This window comes from Apus apus, chromosome 14 (assembly GCF_020740795.1).
Source record: "Apus apus isolate bApuApu2 chromosome 14, bApuApu2.pri.cur, whole genome shotgun sequence".
Lineage (NCBI taxonomy): Eukaryota > Metazoa > Chordata > Aves > Apodiformes > Apodidae > Apus > Apus apus.
The window spans coordinates 3,413,551-3,433,580 of record NC_067295.1 but is presented as its reverse complement, the minus strand read 5'-3'; the positions used below and the strand labels follow the sequence as shown (position 1 = coordinate 3,433,580).

Genomic DNA, 20,030 nt, shown 5'->3' with positions numbered 1-20,030 from the left:
AAACTGCTGATCCTTCCCAGCCCTTGTTGCTATGGGCCTCTGTGGTGTCCCCTTGGTCCCTATATAGCTCCAGCTCTGGTCCTGGCAAAGCCACAGCTACTGCTTCAGCTTTGTATCCTTGCAACCAAGCACCAACGTAGGTCATGACTGAAATGAGCTTTGGCAGGTCTCGGCACCCCCTTCCATGGTTATTTCTTGCTTGGAAACACCACAGTAGCTGCAAGGAGATGCCAACTTTATGTAGCAAAAGGATGTTGCCCAGCAGGGGTGATGTGCCCTGCCAGAACGGCAAGAGTTGGAGCTTCAGATTTTTAATTTTCAGGATACAAGGTGAGGGGTGTTTTGTTGTTGTTTTGGGTTTTTTTGCCCTTCTGCTTAAATCAAAACTTCCAGGGAAAAAATAAGGAAGCTCTAGCCTTTCCCACGAGGAAGGAACCTTCTCTCAACAAGAAAATTCACACCAGGGGAGAAAACCCACATTCCTTTCTGTTCAGCTGTGGGGTGCCAGATGCCTCCACCCTCCCCTGGACATGACATGGAGCCACAGTTTCCCTAGAGCAGGAGGCTGGAGAGGCATGAGGGGAATATCTGCACTTCCCTAGTCAGTCACTGGAACAAGCATTAAGGCTGGAACAGTGGGCACAGCCCAGGCTGCCTTCCCAGAGCGGCTGCGCTGCTGCGCTCCCGGATTTATTCTTGTCCGGCCTTGGAGCGGGATGCAGAGATCAGGTGATGGTGCCCAAGGAGCACTTGGCATTGCCCATCCTGCTGCCGTGTGTGCACGTGTCCATGGGAGTAATGAGGCAGGAATGATGGAGCTTGGCATGCAGGGTGGCTGCACTCTTGTTCCTGGAGCCTTTTTTCTTGGCTGAGCTCACTCTGGTGACCAGCTCCTGGGAGCAGGGAGGCTCCCTCACCCTGAGGGGACCACTGGTGCTGCCACTGGACCTGGCTGTTAGCTTTGCAGTGACTGTGCTTTGACACAGGGATCAGGACCTGGAAACCTTCTGCACCACTGGAGGTTTTTATTTCCCAGGGGGCTGTGAAGAGCCCAGAGTTAATCAAAGCCTGGGGAGCTCACAGGAGCAGCCATGGCTGGAGGAAGCTCACAGGCTTCTGCGCTGGAGAAGTGTCAGAGCTCTGGTGGGTTCTGGGGAGCTGGGACATGCAGGGGGCTGGGGGAGGTTCAGTGAGCTGCACCAGGCGGGACATGAGGAACAAGACCTGAGTTTTTCAGGTGTGGGATGAGGAGAGGGACCCAGGTGCTGTGCTACAGCTGGGGGCCACAGGCAGCACTAGAGGCTCATGTAGGATCCCTTGATGTTCGTGTGGTACAGAGCCCCCTCATGTGATTTGATACATGGGTCCAGAGGGACCTCAGAAGGAGCCAAGTGCTCTGTGGGAGGGGCTGGGGCTCCCCCTCATCCCAGGGGTATTCCAGCTGTGAGCAACACAGTGCAAACATTGTCCTCCCAGGGTCAGGCCATCCTGTGGAGAATCCCCATTTATATAAATCTCAGCACATGATGGGAGAGTGGAAGGAGCCTTCCCTGCACCAGCAGGTCATTCCAGGCTTGGCTGAGCTGCTTTCCTCTTGAGGGGATGAGTGCCAGCAGCTCGGAAATGGCACCAGTGGGATCTGCAGCCCAGGCACAGCTCTGCCATCGAGGACCTGCTCTCTGCACCTTGGAGCAGCAAATCTCTCTTGCAGCAGGAGGATGAGGATGGACAACATGGGAGCCCATCACTGTGCAGGAGCCAGCAGTACCTGCTCCCATGGCAGGATCTCGGGTGCGGCAGGGACATGGTGACAGCCCTGGCTTCAGCTGCTGCTCCCTGTGGTTCCTGTGGCTTGTTGTCGTGTGTACAGCTGATGATTTATGTTGATGCTGGGCCTCCAAGGGATGCTTTATGGCTTGTGGCATATGGAAATCTATGGACTCCTCTGGCAATGGTTGCATGAAGTCTAACAAAGCTCCAAAGGACTGACTCCGCATCCCAGCTGCTTTCCCCTGGATCTCAGTGTTTGGATATCTTTGATGTTGAGATCAAAGAGCCTGTGTTCATGCACAGGACTGGATGCAGGTGCAAAGTTCTGTCCTCTCCTGCCCTGTCAGCATAACCCTCACATTGCTGCAGGCAGAAGGGGCACAAACACACAGAGAAGTGAAATGATGGATATCATCCATCAGTCCTTGCATGGGGAAGATTACCTGACTGCTCTGCTGGATGAAATTCTGCAGACATCTAATTTATCAATGATGATATTGAAGGTATTTTCCAACCTTAATGATTCTGTGATTCTAATTGCAGCGCTCCCTAATTAAAAGTCAGTGATGTGGCTTTGGCAGCTACAAGGCAGGTCCCCCAGGTAAGCCCTGGGCAAAAGCTTGGGAAGGGTGGGAGCACCTCTGGAGCCCAGGGTGCTGCAAAGGAGCTGAGGGTCCTTGAGAGGAGGAATAAAGTCAAAGCCAGCTTTGCCAGAGACATGGGGCAGCTGGGGGGTGCCCCAGCCCCTGAGCTGGAGGCAAATGTTCTGTGCCAGCTGCAAAGTCACTTTCCAGGTGGCAATGGTGACTCTGCTAACCAGTTGCCTTGGGGCTGGGGCTCTGCTGCCAAGGTAGCAAATCCCACCACAGACTCATGTGAGCTGGCAACCCTCTGCCTCTCCCGGGGGAAAGGAGGGGCCAACTTGCTGCCAGGCACTGAAAATAAGACAAAGAAAAAGCTGGATGATCTTTACAAGTGAAGTTTCCCGTTAGCTTCTTGATTGCTGCTCTCACAGCTCTTTCTCCTTCCTTATATCCTTGTAAGAACAATGCAGTTCTGGTTCAGATGACTTCTTCCCATGGGATAATAATCTCTCCAAGCAAACCCGTCCTGACCAAAGCCCAGAGGAGCAGCCAGGTGCCATCAGGAATGTAAAAGTAAGTGACCCTGGGGTGATTTCATGAAGTGCTTGTGCTCCTACTGAATCAACACAAACTCACAGACAACGGTGAATTTTCACCCCAGATACATCTCCAACCCAAGCTTGTGTCCTGCTCTCTCAGGTTGGGGCAAATAATGTGACTTAGACCTTTTCCTACCCATACGTGTCCTGGTTTGAAATCCACGGGCCAAGGGAGTGTTAATTGTATGTTAGGAATGATGTCAGTTATGGGCATGATAGATGGTGCTTTTGTCACCTGGAGAAGTTGGAGATGGGAATAGAGCCATCAGCTTATATCACCTTAGAGGCTGCTTATGTGAGGTCTTGGGAGAGGAGTGATGGTTTAGGAGGAGGTGAACTTCAACAGGAGGGTATAGGGGAGGTCTAGAAGAGGCAGGACAGGCTGGTCTCTCTGCTGTGCATACACATCTTCCAGGTGTTGAAGAGCATGCTTTGGAGTGTGGCTTGAAACCTTCAGCATGTCCATCTCCCTGGGAAACAGGGAGGATTGTGTACAGCTCCTCTGGCTTGTGCCCAGGGAGGGTTTGCAGATGGAAAGCTCATGGATGAGGCTGGCTGCTCTTAGTGGGTTAATAATACCTCTGGGAGAATATCAGGTGGGCAGCAGCAAGGGCATCCCCTGTTACAGGCTGTCACACATCACTCTTGGCTGCCAGAGGCTCCAGAAAAGTTTGGGGATGTCTTGGAGGGGAGCTGCTACTGGAGCCCCTCTTCTAGCTGTGGGTTTCCAGGAGAGGCAAGGGCAGGTTATCCCCACCATGGCATGGAGCAATACCATAAACCCCAGCATCAGCCCCTGCTCTCCCATCCCTGCATCCTTTATGTCACTGTATAGTGTCCTGCTTCCCCATCCCAGCAGGACCTGGGGACAGCCACCATGCCATCCCACCACAGCAAATGTCCCAGCAGAGAGGATTTTTCTTGCTGAAAAGCTGCTTAGCAGCTTAGGGAAACAATAAAAGTAGTATTATCTTCAATGGTGAGGCAGATGGTTTGGATGATTGGTTTGACTTTTAAGCTGGATTTGAGCTACGGATATTCTGAATGTTAACAATTTTTGGCTGGTCAGACTCCAGTGGTGTAATCCCCAGGTTCCTGCTCTCCAGAAATCCAGTCCTGTCTGTGCTGGGGTCTGTGGGATGGAGACCTGCCCTGGGGCAGGGGAATGCAGAGAGCTGTGTGGAAGGGGGCACCCAGACACCCACTGCCTGGGCTGGCAACTGCCTGACCACCCCCATGGCCACTGCTATGGCCACTACTAGCCCTCCATGTGCCAGCTGTCACCACTGCCACCCCAGCCGTGCCACCTTGACCTTGCAGTGATGAAGCCCCTCTTCGCTCCCCTCCAGCGTGGGCGGCAGCGCTCCGCAGATCCATCACTGGCAGGAGCCCAGGCCTGAGCTTCTCTTTCCCCCCCACCCCCCCACATTGTCTTTTTCAAAGGGATTTATTTAGTCTTTCTCCTAATTATCAGGAGCTGTGGACTTCCCCCAACCATCTGAGTGCTGTTCCCAGCCCGCCACGCTCCTCCTGCCGACACCCAGTGCCTGTTCTTGCCGTCGCCCCCGCACCCGGAGCCGTTATGGTGCTGCCGTATGGAAGGATTGGTGGACAACTTCTCACTGGGGGACCTTCCTCCATCCCTCCCACCACAGGGACCCTCGTCCATCCAGGACCCCAACCCAGGTATCTGCTCCAGGGCTTACAAACAGCCTGTGAGGCTCTTGGGGTTGCCCCTCTATCTGCGTGCTTGGCCTGACACGAGGGTTTTGGGGATGAAATCCAAGTTCAGCCCTGCTGGCACTGGAAGAGGCCCAGCTGGAGGGCAGCTCCAGCCAAATAAAAGTCATCTCTGGGCACTCCTGGTTAATGCTGAGAGACCTCTAGAGCCTACCCAGGCATGGAGCAGAGCCTCAAGTTATTAATAGTCTGCCCCAAACCCCCTGCCTGGGCAAAGCCATCACACCCAGCACCTCCCCTGTGTCAGAATTAGTTTTATTTATCGAATCTCCAGAGCATTAAAAGAAAACTCCCTTAAAACAAGGGTCATCTTTGCCTTTACATTGAGTTCATAAACTGGGCAAAACAGGAAGACTTCTATAGAGGTCAAAGGTCACCCCAAACATGTCTTTAAGAGACATAAGCATCAGTTTTCTGATCCAATTACAAGCTCTGGGGCTGGCTGGCAGTCACCAGGGGAGCAGAGGGAACAGAAGGGAGGGGTGGGGGTGGTGGGTGCCCAGGGACTCTCTGCAGGTCAGTTCAGTCCTGCAACCAGGCAACGTAATTTCCCAGCTCATGAAATGCCACGGGGAGGCGGGGAAGCACAAGCCTGTTTTAAGGAATGGGGATCGTTTTTGCTCTGTTTGCAAGCAGGAAGATGAACTGGCAAGGGGAAGCTGTGGCTGAGTGCCAGTGGTGCCCTGTGGGTGCCAGGGAGGAGAAGGCAGCTGCTGGCAGCGGGATGCAAAACTGCTTCTCCCCGGACATGCACTGGGCACCGGGATGGCTGGGTGCTAGGTGCCTGATCCCCAGCAGCCTTTCCCCTGCCAGCTCCCACCGCGGGGCCTGGCAAAGCAGTGCCAGAGCTGCCAGGCTTATCTTTAGCTCTGTTCCCTCCCTCGCCCCCGCGCCCACCCCCTCGCCGCTCACCGGCCCCCACCAAAACGCGCCGTTATATAAACGCTGGCAGGAAAACCATCTGGGGCTGAGTCAGCCCTGGACCCCAGTGGACAGCAAGCCCCTGGTGTGGGGATGCCAGCCCCCATCAACGGGGTTTTGGGGTCACCTCCTCTCAAACAGTGTCCCCGAATGCCCAGCACCCCCACCCCAGAACCCCTTGGAAGGGGGCGGGTGTCTTGCTTGGGGTCATCAAGCAGCGCCGGCAGAGAGGAGAAGGTTTAATCACATGCTAATGAGGTATTGTTAAAATAAATGTTCTGGCTGCAGGGGAAGGGGGGAAGCACCGACTGGCTGGGGCAGGGGTGTTGGTCCCACAGTTTGGACACTTCTTCACTTCCCTCTCCATACGCAACCCTGCTATCCCATCAGAAACCCTCCAGCACATCTTCCCTTAGCGCGGCGCCACCGTGCCCGGTTTGACTCCAAATTTGTTCATTTGAGTTGAGTTTTGTGTTTGTTTGTTTGTTTGTTCCCCCCAAAAAAAAACCCTGGGGTCAGTACAGGGGGTTCTCCTTGGCTTCCTTTAACTCAGTGTTTTTCTCCAGGAGCGGTGTCGCGGTGAGCGTTTGTGACCCGAACTTGGCAGCTGTGCTGACTCACGACAGCTCGTCACTGAAACGGCCGAAAAAACGACCGAAAAAGGGACGCTGACTCATGTGTTTGCCTTCCCCACCCCGGCAGGAATGTGAAAGGTGAACAAAGTACTTAACGGGTGATAATTGCATTCAGTGCTGAAAAATTCAATCCATATTAATAAGCTGGCGTGTTGTTACTAATGGAGGCCTTTTGCAATTAAAAGAAAATTAGTATTTAAGGTTTTTAACCTTGACAGTGACCTTTTAACAACAAGTGTAAGGAAACCCCTAATTTTGTCCCACTCACACTTAAAAATCTGTGTTAAGGAGAAACTCCAGCTGCTGCCTTCCCTGCAGGATGTTGGAGACAGTTCCCTGGCAGTATCCTGTTACACAGCAGGATGAGACCCAGCGTGGGACGTGGCACAAAGAGCCAGAGAGCCAGGCCCTTGGTGGGAGAGCCCTTGGTGTTACCATTCAGGGCAGGTGGAGGGGGAGGAAGGAGTCTGAGAGGGTCCACCTTAATGCAGGATGAAAAAGCAAATTGCTGGCAGGAGAGCAGAGATGCTGCTCTGTTACTATGGTTACCCCCAGAGACAACCCAGCATCCGTGGATATCACCCTGTGGTACCCGAGCTGCTCCTGGCCTCCCAGGATGGCACTGGGGCAATTCAGGAGGGTAAGGGAGTAAAGTCTGAGAGGTTTGTAGCTTCTCAAAGCAGCCAGGAAGGAGGATGCATCCAGACTGGGTGGAGAAGCAGGATCTCCAGCAGGGTTAGGGCAAAGTTCCTGCCTCCACCCCTCTGGAATGTGGTGCATCACCTTAGCATGACTGGGGAGGATTTGTCAGGAGTCAAACCAATGTGGTGCCTTCCCTGTGTGGGAGTGAGGGCTGGTGTGATGCTGAGTTTAAAGATGGTTTTAGCATTTAAAGACATCTTGAGTGTTAGAAGTGGAGGTTGTCAGTGAAGAAACTGCCTCAACCTCAGCCCATCAATGAGCATCCCTGCTGAAAACATCCTGGCTGTGCCTGCCAGGTGTGAGCAAGGAAAAGGTCCTTCCCTATCCCTGCTGCTCCCAGCTGCACCCCCCCTTTAGTTTAGCTCTGACCCCCAAAGCTAGGGATGGTTGGAGTGGAAGTAAAGCCAAGACCAACTGGCCTGGTAGCGCATTTCCCGTGGTGCCAGCATCACAGGCTCCCTGGGGGTTTCTGCTATCAACAGCCACTGAGGGAGCAATTCTGGAGGCAGTGGAAACCATCCCTGGGGAGCTGCTGGCTCTGGAATCATTAAATGCTTCCCCAAATGAAGCGATGGGGCTTGTAGCACAAACTGCTGCACCAGGAGTCACTGCATGGTGAAGTAAACCTGAGAGCAGAGGCCCAGGACCTTTGGGAAGCTGCTGCACGGGCTGCTGTGTTTTTCCCAAGAAAGATGCTGCAAGAACATCCCTCAGGCAGTTTCCTCTCCAAGATCCAGCCCGTGTTTTGGAGGAGAGCAGGGTGGTTTTTCCCATCCCACCTCCTGCCTGCCTGTAACAGCCCATTACCTTCCCCAATAACCCTGCTCCTCTCCTCAGCAAGAGAAAAGCTTCCAGAAAAGCATCTGGTCCAGATTTAAAGGCATTAAGAGACAGAGATGGGTAGCTTGGTCTAATAGCTAATCATTATTAAAAGATCACTCCATATTTCCAAGGAGTTCCTATTCGTCTGGCTTCAGCTTCCAGGAAGAGGTGGTTATTATGCCCTTCCCTGGTAGATTAAGTTAGCTCTGTAGCAGTGTACTCTCCCTGTGACAAATGCTGTAATCTAGTCACCCCTCAGTCTCCCCCTTGGATGAATTAAACAGTCTGTGCTCCTTGGTCCTGCTCAGCCTGACAGGGAAGGGATGGGGCTGATGGGACACAACTGACCATCACAAGTGGAAGGGATCAGTCACCAGCCTGGCTTCAGACCTGTGACCAGCCTGAGAAATGATGAGGAAAAATTTCTCTAGGTTATCTTGGGACAAGGGCCCCATTCCCAGCACCAGCCAGGTGCAAAAGCCAGGAGGAAAATCCAGGAGCTCATGTCCACCAGGCCATTAACCTCTCCAGAAATAGCAACCTAGAGACTTGCTCTGCTTTCCTTTGGCCATGACACACTATTAATGACATTTAAACTGTCACTTGGTGTCCCCAGAGGAGGTGATGCCTGTAGGAAATAGATCCTTGTGGAGCCCAAGGACAACCAAGGTCACTCTGGGAAGATTTGTTGGGTCAGTCTCAGATGACTGGGCTCCTTCTGCCTGGGCTCCAGACACGTTTTCCCATCTCCGGGCTCCCCGCATGGCTGAGCTGCCATGATCTGGTCCCGTGGCCATCAGGGCAGAGCAGCTGAGCAAGTGGTACCCACAGGAGGGGCTACGTGGGGAGGGGACCCTGCAGTCCCCCCATTCCTCTAAGGATCCCTCCAGCCCCTTCCCTGGCAGAGAGGAAAAAATTATCCTCTTCTGCAGCATAACAAGGAAAATTCAGATTTGGTTTTCCTGCTCCTTCCTAGAGGCAGCAGGACAGGTATTTGCTAAAAGGCTCTGAAAAACATCTGTATTTGTCCCACTGGCCCCCAAGTCCAATTTGCTGCACACAAATGTGATGTGTGTGACAAGTGACAGCCTCCAAACCACAGCTGAAGTTTGCTCCAGGCAGACACTTCCCTATGAGCTTTAAATCATACAGCACGACACAAGATATTTTAAATAGATCAAAATACATTTATTACATATTTATATTATTTTCTCTAGTCTATTTATATCTTTTGGAGACTCTTATATATAATATATATAATATATTTAAAATAACAGAAAATTGGCCAGTTTTGTCATTTGAAATACATTTTACAAATATATATATACATTGTCACATATATCTCAAATATATGTGCAATGAGACAGAGAGACACCAGAAGTGGAAAAGGTACAGACATTCCCATTGGATCCATCAGCTTCCCTGTCCCTGCACGTCACCATCGCCCCAGCAAACGGACTTGGCCCTTTACCCCTGGGAAACCAGTGCTCCCAGTTGCCAACCTGGCCCCGTGAACTGGTGCCAGGTCTTGGTCCCCAAAACCACGTGGGGCCAAGCCTGGGGGAGCACCAGGCATGTGTTTTGGGGGGGGTGGTGGGATGGAGGACAGATGGTGCCCCCTGGGAAAGGGGCAGTGGGGCAGATGTGTGCAGCTGGTGGGCGCTGGGGCTCAGCAAGGTGACGGGTGGCATTGGGTGGGACACTGTCCCATGTCCCCCTCCCTGCTCCTAAAGTGGTTGGACCCTGCCCTGCACCGACCCCCCCGTGGCAGCATCCCTGAATTGGGGGAGGGTGGGAGAGCAGGTTCCAGATGCCACAGTCTCATTTCAGCGTGCAAGAAACAGAGTGTGGGGGGGACACACACACACAGGGGACTCATTTGGTTGTCAGCACGAGAGGAAAAGAAAGAGCAGGAGGGTTTAAAAATAAAACGTATTTGTTCTGCCTTATTAAAGATAGAAAAGGTGGCTCTGAATTCATCTCCTAGAAAAGGTTGGAAGGTCAAGCAGGCACCGACTCGCAAAGGTTAAGCACTAAGTGATTGTCCCAGCCCTAAAAGACTAAGTGCACTAAATTGGGGGATGAGAAGCTAAGGCTCGTCCCAACGGCCCCGGGGACCCCCCGCCCGGCCGAGCGGGGACACGTGACACCCTTTGGGGACAGAAGTTGCTCTTCTTGTGCCTTTTGGGGACAGAGGGGGCTCTTTGCAGCCGGTGGGTTTGGGGTGTGGGGATGTGACCACTTTCTGCTCTCACTGGGGCATCATTTTTGGGGTGAAGCCAGGTGGGAGCAGCAATGGGTCCAGCCTCCCAGTCCCTGACCAGGGCTTCCCTGAGCCGAGGGCAATCCCTGTGGAAACCCTCCTCATCCAAGGATCAAGTGTCATGCTGGAGTTAACTCCATAGATGGAAGAAATGACCAGAGGCTCTTTTGGGGGACGTGTTGTCCCCCCCTCCTTGCTCAGCTCCAAGCCCCTTCCTGCCAGGATCTTGCTCCATCCCTGCCATGACCAACACCAAACCCCACACCCCGAGAGCATCCCTCTCCATTTCCAGAACCTCTGGAGAACCCAAGCACCACAAAAGCCACTTCTTGGCTTTTAAAACTTTTTTCCCCCTTTCTTTCCCCCCCCTTTTCTTTGACAATTGACCAAAACTGACCCCAGGCAGCCTTCCCAACACTCCCTGATGGCAGGAAAAAAAAACAGACCAGTAGCTCAGAGCACTCACAGGTAGGCAAAAATAATATTTATACACTATGTACCAGTGTGGTCCCTGGCCAGGACAAGCACTATACAGTATATATACGACAACTCTCCAGAGCTAGATCCTCACTAGGGGGTTTGGGGAAGGGGGGGTGTGAATGGGGGCTGGGGAGGGTCCAACCCCCCCGCCTTGCTGTGCCAGCCACGGGCACTCCCCAGCCCAGTTCACATCCTCCTACGCAGCAATTTAAAAATACATCTGTATATATTATTCTATTCTCCCAGGTAACACTGTACAATCATAGAAGGTTCTTTAAAAGCAATAATTTACTTAAAGACATCTCTATTTCTCTTTTGTTTTTATACAAATATTTACTGTGAGATATATATGTATATATTTATAAAGAAATTAACCCTCTGAGAACTCTACAGCAGCAAGATGTGCACCTTTTTTTTTTTTTTTTAGTAATTATTATTTATTCAAAAGAACCTAAAACCACTTAAAAGCATTTCTTTTAAAAAAATAAATAATGAGCACACAAAATCTCTCTGCCCCCCCCTTATCCCTCCTCCTTCCCACCCCCTCCCCAGATGCTATGGGCTAAAAAGTGGGTGACAAAACCATCCCCTCCCTGGGAGCAAAGGGACTGGTGATGGGATGACATCTGTGTTCGCTGCCTTAGAAACACAAAAGTCATGGCTGGAGCTCAACGGCACGTCCCTACATGTCCCCACTTCTGGGGACAGCCCTTTGGGGGCACTTGGTGCCAAAATGGCCTGGTCCCTCCTGGGGTTGGTTTCTCCCCTTGGTTGGTTTTTAGGGGAAGCCAAAACTCAAGCAGCCCCTCGGTGGGCAGCGTGGGGTGGCCTTGATGGACGCTGGTGGGAAACAGGGTGGGGAGAGACTCTGTGGAGACAAAGTCTCAGTCCCTGTCCCTTCCCTAGAGCCCTTTGCAAGAAGGGGATGGGAACACAGGACAAATCCTGCCTCTGCCACCAATGCTTGGACATGCCGCGGCAAGTTGTAACCAGGGACGTTTTTCCTGATGGGGGCTCAGGGTGGGGATAAAAGCACTGGAAGCACAGTCCAGCCAAAAGACTGCCAGGGACCCCCCCCGTCCCCACCCTGGTCCCCGAGGCTGGGTGCTGCTGGGGTCCTGCACCCCGGGTTGGGTGTGAGGCCACGGGGAGCAGGGAGCCAGATTTTGGCTCCCAGAGCACCAACGAGCAGCAGGGCCAGGATGAAGGGACCTGCAGCCTCCCTCTTCCCAGCTCCTTCTCTCCATGCAAGGCAGGAGCAGGGCAGGAGCAGAGGCTGCCCGTGCTCAGGATGGTTCTACCTTGTGCCACAGCAAAAACCAAACCAGAGTGCCATCGAGGCCAGCCCAAAACACAGCAGACAGTGGGATGTGAGCATGGAGCAAAGGGGATGTTGCCCCAAGGGGAGGATGAGGATGCAAGCGGGGTGCTGGGGAGGAGGGCTGGGGCGTGGGATGAGTTTGCATCTCTAAGGCACAATCCACCTTGAGGCTGGGACACAGGGATGGGTTGAAGCACAAGACACAGGGTGGTTTTCTCCACTGGCAGCAGTTGGTTTGGGAAAAGCACCTGGCTCTGAAGAAGGAGACTCCATTGAACAGGGAATTCATAAATCCCAGCCTGGCACTGAGACAGCTCCTGTGCTAGAGGAAGGGCAACCCAACGAGATGACTTTCAGATTGATTTCCAAGTTTGAATTGGTTTTTCAAGGGAGAAAATACCAAATTGGTTGGAAAAGTGGGGAAAATACCCAAATTTGAGAGCTTCGACTCTCCTTTTTTGTGCTTTTCAATGTTTTGTCCCATTTAAGGTGAAACTTATGAATTCCCATACGGGGGGAGATCCAGCACTTCAGCAGCTGGTGCCCTAGACCAAATTGCTACCCTGAAGATGAGCATTTCCAGAAATCTGCTCATAACTGTGTTGACAATGCTTCTTTCTATCACAGTCTGCCTTTTCCTTATTAGCTCCTTTCCCAGAAATTCCACTCCTCATCTTCTCTGCCACGAACCTCCAGCCACTTACATCTGTTTTCTGCCTACAAAGCTCTGCCAGTGAGGAAAAAAACCACCCCAAACCTGGATGGGAGTCTTGACTTCTAGCTCTTGCATCTGCCCAGCAAAATCCACTCCTCAGAGGACCCCGGTGGCTTATTCATTCCCTTGTTCATTTTTAAAAAATACTGAATCACTTCTTTCAGATTTAATATTATTATTGTTATTATTATTATTTTGGTAAACAGTCTCCCAAATGGTATGGTGAAAAAATTAAAAACCCTCTCTCCTCCCTCCCCCCCGCCCCACTTTCCCCCCAAATTAAAAAGAAGTACATTAACGTTGCATGTTAATTCAAGTGTTGTTCTTGTGCAACTGAATCAGACCACCAGCTGGGAGGAGCAATTTTGTTGTTGTTGTTGCCGCTCAGTTTAAAAATCAAAGCAAAAGGAAAGAAAGAGAGAGAAAGGCTCGTTTCCTGATATTTCCTCTTTTTTTTTGTTTTGGATCTCCCAGTGCTTGGCTCCAAGAAAACGCTGGCGTTTTCCCTGCAGGCAGAGCAAAGCCCCATGGAACCACTCGCCTGCTGGTGCCCCACTGACCCTCCTTGCCCATCTGTCCGTCCGTCCGTCCCCCCAGAGCCGCCAGCCCCTGGCGGGCGCGCCGAGGCCGCCGCCGCCCCCTCCTGCCGACCGCTCGCTGCTTATTGCGATGAAACGGAAAACTACGAACGACACTAAATTTCTCAAGCATTCCTATGGCACTTGCATTGTTCTGCATAATCGGAGCGGGTTGTAGGGGAAGAGATTAGAGGAGGAACAAAAATACCCTCGGAAAAGTCAACGGAAGGACCCAGAGTCATATTTCCGACTCCCTCCTGTACGACCGCTGATCCAACGCTATCGTGGCTTGAAGCCGGTCAAACTCGTGCCGGTTGTCCGGGCTCAGGTCCTCCAAGCCCCGGCTGTCGTCGTCTTCCTCTTCCTCATCACGGCTCATGAAGGCCAGCTCGTTCTCGTAGCAGAAGGAGTTGGTGCTGGGCAGCAGGAATTTGTTCTCCACCAAGTCCTTGGCGCTGCAGCGGGGGGTGGACGGGACCTCGTAGGTTTTATGGAAGTGGGAATAGTCTACTTTGTACTGGTTTTTCTCCTCGAACAAGACGGGCTCAAAGCGGTGGCCCCACAGGATCTCGCTGGCCAGGTAGGAGCTCCGAGCTTGTGTCGTCATAGCTGTGGCTTCTACCATGCCTTCCAGGATGACCACGATCTCAAAGTCATCCGTCTCCAAGTCCTGGCGGCTGATCCCAAACAAGGGGCTGTCTTCATTGATCTCATGGAGAATGGTGATGGGAGACACCAAGAAGATACGGTCCAAGCCTTTATCAAACCCCACGTCGATGTCTATTTGGTCAAGCGGGATGTACTCCCCTTCTTCTGTGATCCTGGGCTTAATTAGCTGAGCTCGTACGTGAGCTTCTACTATGTGGCTTTTGCGGAGGTTCCCAACTCTCCACATCAGGCAGAGTTTCCCATCTCTCATTGCCACTACTGCATTATGGCTGAAAAGTAATGTCTGGGCCCGTTTTTTGGGCCTGGCCATCTTTGCCATTATTGCACCAATCATGAATGAGTCAATTATGCAGCCCACGATGGACTGAACCACCACCATGAAGACGGCGAGTGGACACTCCTCCGTCACGCAGCGGAAGCCGTAACCAATAGTTGTTTGGGTCTCAATGGAGAACAGAAAAGCAGCCACAAAGCCATTGACCTGCAGAACACAAGGTTTGAAGCTATCATCTCCACCTGGGTTTTCTAGGTCTCCGTGAATGAGTGCAATTAGCCAGAAAATCAGTCCAAACAGTAACCAGGACACCAGAAATGCCAGGGAAAAGAGCAAGAGCATATACCTCCAGCGGATGTCAACGCACGTGGTGAACATGTCTGCAATGTACCTCTGGGGCTTGTCATCCATGTTGGTGAACTCCACATTGCACTGACCGTTCTTCTTTACAAATCTGTTCCTGCATTTCCTCCTGGTGTGGATTTTCCCATTGCCAAAGCCGTTGATACCTGGCATGGTGGTCAACCTCAGCCCGTCTTCCTCAGAGGACACGATGCTGTAAGGGTTGACTCTACCTGCAGTCATCCCTGAGCCAAGCCCACAGTGAAGGTGAAGGGTCTTCTGACTCCTGGGGTCCCCCTGGCCCACCCCTGCCCTCCCCCCAAATTCTGTTGCAGTGGAAGAGAAGTCCCAAGCTTCCACGTCTTGGCCACAGATCACCACGCAGATCCCGTGAGAGGTTCTGCAATGAGAAAACAAAGACATGGCCGTTACCGCAGCAACGGGACCCGAGGGGCTGTTTGGCCATGGGTCTGATGGGGTGGATGGGTGCATGTTGAGCAAGAACGACCTGCAGGATTCTAAATCTCCCCCTTATGGCTAAGCTGTTCCCAAAAACCACACAGGAGGAAGGAAGAAGTCTTAAGAGTTTGTTCTTCCATACTATGATATGGGTGAGCAAACCTTGCTGGGGAGACCTTATGGTGGCCTTCCAGTACCTGAAGGGGCTACAGGAAAGCTGGGGAGGGATTCGTTAAAAGGGCTGGTAGTGAAAGGACAAGGAGGAATGGTTTTAAACGGAAAGAGAGGAGATTTAGGTCAGACATTAGGAAGAAATTCCTTAGTGTGAGGGTGCTGAGACACTGGAACAGGTTGTCCAGGGAAGTGGTGGATGTCTCATCCCTGGCAGTGTTGAAGGGCAGGTTGGATGGGGCTTGGAGCAACCCACTCTGGTGGGAGGTGGCCCTGCCTGAGGCAGGGGGTTTGGGACTAGATGATCTTTAAGGTCCCTTCCAACCCAAACCATTCTATGATTCTCTGTGATTCTATGAGTTGGGACCCTCAAGGACACCCACAGATGAAAAACCTTGGGTCAGCACTGGAGTCTTTTCTCGTGAGCTTGGCTGTCAGGGCAGGGTTGGGCTGCTGGAGGGGAAAGCAATGAGGCCAAACTGGTCTCCTCAGCACAGGGATATTAATCAAGGTACGCCCACAAGTGGCTTCTTCAGCTCCCATTGCCTGTGCCAGATGGATCCCTGCCCAGCACAGCACTCGCCCCACCCCAGCACCAGCTCCTCTGGGGTCAAGGAAAACCACAGGGAGATGTGGATTTAACCTCTGTCCCCCAGGCCAGGGTGGGAGAGGCCATGGCCAACAGGCAGCCAGCTGGAGAAGGCCCAGGGAAGGCACTTGTGCAGGGCAGATGTCCCGAGGAGCAGCTTTCCCAACACATCCATTGGGACATGGAGCCATCTACGGTCACAGATGGGTTTTGCTGGCCAAGTCTTATGAAGGGACAACTGCCACTGGGGAATGGGGAGCTGCTTTGGTCCCATCTGGAGGGCTCAGCTTCAGGGTCAGGGACCTACCCTCAGCTTTGCCTGGGAGAGAGGCAGAAGCAGCATGGACACGGGTTAGGTGGCCCAAGTCAGTTGGGCTCCTCGATGCCTCTGTGATGGGACCTGGGGCTGCTTCCGACAGTGGGTACGATTGTGGAGAAGCCAAGTAGCACGTCCCAAGCACCCTAAAGAGATCCCAGGGATGCCCCAGCCCTGGAAGTGCTCAAGGCAAGGCTGGACGGGACTTTGAGCAGCCTGGTCTAGTGGGAGGTGTCCCATCCAACCTGAACCATTCTGTGACTCTGTGATCCACAGCAGAAGCACTCCCCAAACCACCTGTTGCCACAGCTCATCCCTTTCTTTAGTGGCAAGGGGGATGGAACCCTCTTGCTGGGACCCAGATGGCACAGCAATGTGGTGGGGGAGTGGGTGCAGAGCCCCCTCCACATCCCGTCCCCCCAGGGTAGAGGTGCCCAACTCATGCCCGGGACGTGCTGTGTTGGATCCACTGGCCCCATCAATGTGGTCGATCCCTGCAATCAGCTCCAGCCCCCAGGGACACACTGGGACAAGAACACCCTTTCCATGACACGGTGGCCCAGGCCACCCCACCAGCAGCACAGAGCGTTGTCAGGCGCAGCAAACCCTGGGTTGTTTTTCCTGAAATTCTCCCCAGATCCAGCCTGGGGATTTGGGGGATCCCTGCAGAATCCCAGCACCACAAGCAGGAGCACTGAGAACCTTCCCGAACCTCCCAGACCCACGTGTGGCACCATCTTAGACACCAAATCACGTATTTCCACCTGCTGCAATCCAGGCACAACCCTTTTTTACCCCAATGCTTATTTCTTCAAGCACCACAGTTACTCATTAGCAGAGCAGGAGGTTGTTCCACCCAGCTGGAGCAGTCGGTACGAGATCCTCTCCCTCATTACAGCCACGGGGAAGCACAAAATAGGCAGGAACAGTTAATATTAACAGTGAATATTTACAGCCTCATAATCCCTGAAAGTCAAAGGGGACCCAAGTGGCCTCGTGGGGCTGACTGGTCAGGCTGGCTGCAGACACATGCTGTCAAACCCCAGCCTGCTCAGCCATCCTGAGTCTTTCTTCTCATCACACCAGCTACATTCCTTAAGATACGTTCTCACTTCTATTTTTTTAAAAAAAAGTTGAGCATTTGAAGCCAGAAAAGGCTCCTTCTCCAGCACCCCTCTGGCTTGCCCCAGGGAGATGCTCAGAATGCTTTTGCCATGGGATGAATCTGCTGTTGGGTTTTTTTTTTTAATTAATTCTGGATGCATTTGAGAAGTGAACAAAATGCAATGAGCTCCCAGTGACCTGCGAGAGGATTAGCTGGGGTCTGGATTAACTGTGCTGGGAGGGCAGACGTGCCCGGGTGACTGCAGAGGCAGCACTGCCCTCCCAGGGGTGACAATCACGGGGACCCTCAGGCTCCCCAGTCACCACCACCCACCCACCTTCCCTCCTCTCTTCCCTCCTTTCTTGCTCTGTTTCTTCCTTTCTCCCTTCCTTCCTGCTTATCTTTCCCTTTCCCATCTCCCTTCCCTTCCCTTTCCCATCTCCCTTCCCTTCCCTTCCCTTCTTTCCTTTCTTTCCTTTCCTTCTTTTTCTCCCTCTCTTCTTCCCTTTTTCTCTCCCTTATTTTTTCTCCTTCCTTCCTGGCTGCTTCCTGTCTTCCTGTCTTCCTTCCTGCCTTCCTTCCCACCCACCTTCTTCCATCTCCCTCCCCTCTCCTCCACCCCCTCCCATGTTCCCCAGGATTACTCCCCATCCCAGACCCTGGGGAACCCCCCACGGCAGGGACATCCCAACGGACCCAAGGGGGTGACACTTTCTGGGGGGCAGGACCCCTCTCATGTCACATCCCACAGCTCCCACCTGGGACGCCATATTTAGTTCCCAGTTTTGCTTGAAATCAGCTTTCCCAAGGCTGCCAAAAGCTGAATTTCTGGTGTGGGTTTAATGTGAAGGCTGTTGCCTCCTCCCACTGCCCCTACAGGGGGCTCGGGGTGGGAGAGGGCCCCTGGAAACCTGAGGACCCCCGGGCTCTGGCAGGGTCCACAGCTGTCACCCTCCAGTGTCACCCCAATGTCCCCACAACCAAAGCTGCCCCTAGAACTGGTGGAGGAGTCACAGGAGGTGACATCCTCCTCCCTGCCTCCTTCCCAGCGGGTTCACACCCCGGGCATCACCATTTTACAAAAAACTCCAAACTTCTCCTAACCCCCAGAGCCTTGATCCCACCTCCAGCCCCAGCTTCAGTGCAGACAAACCCCTGCCGGGTGTCAGGGGGGTCTGGGACCGTCCCCTGCCACTCGTGTCACATGTCTCATGCAGCACTAACAGCATTAACATGTAGGAAACAGAGCCCTCATGTTAGGAGCAGGAAGGAAGGACCCCCAGCTCCCCGGGGGCTTCGAAGGCAGCGATGCCTCAGATCCCCCAGTAACGAGCTGACATTCCAGGCAAGAACTCCTGCCACTAAACTGCAGCAACCAAACTCCCACTGCCGAGCGGTTTCCCGCAGAGAATCCAAGTGTCTCCAGCAATCTGCCAACTGCCTGGCTAATGTTATTTATTTATTTAATTTTTTAAAGATTTTTTTTTAAGGGAGTTAAATGTTAACGCCAATATTCTCAACCGCCAGAGCGCCGGGAAAACGTGTTGAGTGTCAGGGAGGTCGTTGGTTAGAGCCAGCTGGAGATGTTGATGTGATTTATCATCACACCTCTCCCTGTGCCTCCAGAAGGGATGTGTTTTAGGAACATGGAGGCAGCAACCAGGCTCCTGTGTCCCCCCCCCCGCACCCCCCAAGCAGTGATTTTCTCCCAGTTTATGGGAGTGTGAGAGGAAACAGGCTGCGTTTGGGTGGGATCAACCCGAAAGGGACTTGGAGGAGCCAAGCTGGGGCATCCACGGGTCCCCTGGTGGGAGAGGAGACAGCCTGAGAGGGGACAAGGCAAGGAGGTCATGCTGGGTGCTGTGCCAGGAGATAAAGCAGCTATTTCATCTCCCGCAGCGATGCCCTTCATGCCCTGGGATGACAATGTCAGCACAGAGCAGGGAGCTCTGCTCCCGGCACGGGGCTGCGGCCGAGCCAGCACTGCCCGGGGGGCCCAAACCACTCCTGCTCCCCCCACCCCAGGGAGGGACCCAGTGCTGAGCACCCACAAAATGGGGAGTGGGGGGAAGCACAGGTGGGGGATCCCCAAGCTTAGATGCAAAGCAGGGATGCTGTGGCCCATCTCCGCCACTCAATAGCTCTGTTCTCCAACACCTCATCTTTGGGCATTTCCAGTAAATTAAGGGTTGACACAAGACTGGCCAGGCTCTGATAAATCCAGAGGATAAACAGCCCCTGCTTCCCCTCTGCTGGCAGGGAGGACAGGCAAGAGGCTCCCACCACAGTGCAATCCTAATGAGGAAAAACTGTTCTGTTTGGGCATCAAGATTGATAGAAAACAGCCACAGGCACGCACCCCTCCACTTGGACCCCCACACATCCTCTTAGTTCCAGTGAGCAGCTGAGACCTTGCTGTCTGTAAACCTTGATGGTGCACACAGTAGGAAACTGAGGCACTGGGGACAAGGAAGGGGAGGCTGGAGGTGACAGAGTGCCTGGAGCAGTGCTGGCTCATCCTTATCCCCCCAAGCCACATGCAAATGCCACCACAGGCATGGGAGGAGAAAAGGGGCCACATGCAGCACTCAGCACTGCTGGGGCCAGGTGGCTTGTGCCTAAGTACCCCAAAAGTGCTGTTAAACCTGTCCTGGATCAGAGGAGATCCTGGGAAAGATCCTTTTGGAGGATGCACAGTGTCCCCAACTCCATGGCAGGAGGAGGGAACCAAGAATCCAGGTCTGGCTGCCTCTGTACCAGCAGCTCCAGCACCCACATGCTGCAGTGGTGGGACCCCAGGGCTGCGTGTCTGTCCCTGCTGTCCTCCCACCACTCCTGGGTGATGTTTCCCCCAGTCCAGCTGCAGCACGGGGGGTGTTGGAGAACACAGCAGCACCCACAGTCCCCCCAGACCATGGACAGGCCTGCCACCCTGCCGGGTCCTGAAATCCCATCTCACTCTCCTGGCAAACACC

At 53.2% G+C, this 20,030-nt stretch overlaps 1 protein-coding gene and 1 long non-coding RNA gene across 2 annotated transcripts in view; one reads left to right on the top strand and one right to left on the bottom strand.

Moving 5' to 3' along the window:
* The first annotated feature begins 2,209 nt into the window (after positions 1-2,209).
* On the top strand, positions 2,210-13,114 carry LOC127390591 (uncharacterized). The gene is made up of 5 exons (XR_007890894.1): positions 2,210-2,371; positions 2,815-2,927; positions 4,428-4,639; positions 6,181-6,327; positions 13,027-13,114. It is a non-coding gene; the product is annotated as an uncharacterized LOC127390591 (long non-coding RNA).
* A 253-nt stretch (positions 13,115-13,367) lies between these two features.
* Positions 13,368-20,030, bottom strand: part of LOC127390590 (ATP-sensitive inward rectifier potassium channel 12) — a 29,233-nt gene continuing 22,570 nt past the window's right edge. Inside the window, exon 2 of the mRNA XM_051632399.1 lies at positions 13,368-14,815. Within this exon, the coding sequence (XP_051488359.1) occupies positions 13,369-14,658 (1,290 nt within the window). The 5' untranslated portion in view covers positions 14,659-14,815 and the 3' untranslated portion in view covers position 13,368. The remainder of the gene's footprint in view (positions 14,816-20,030) is intronic.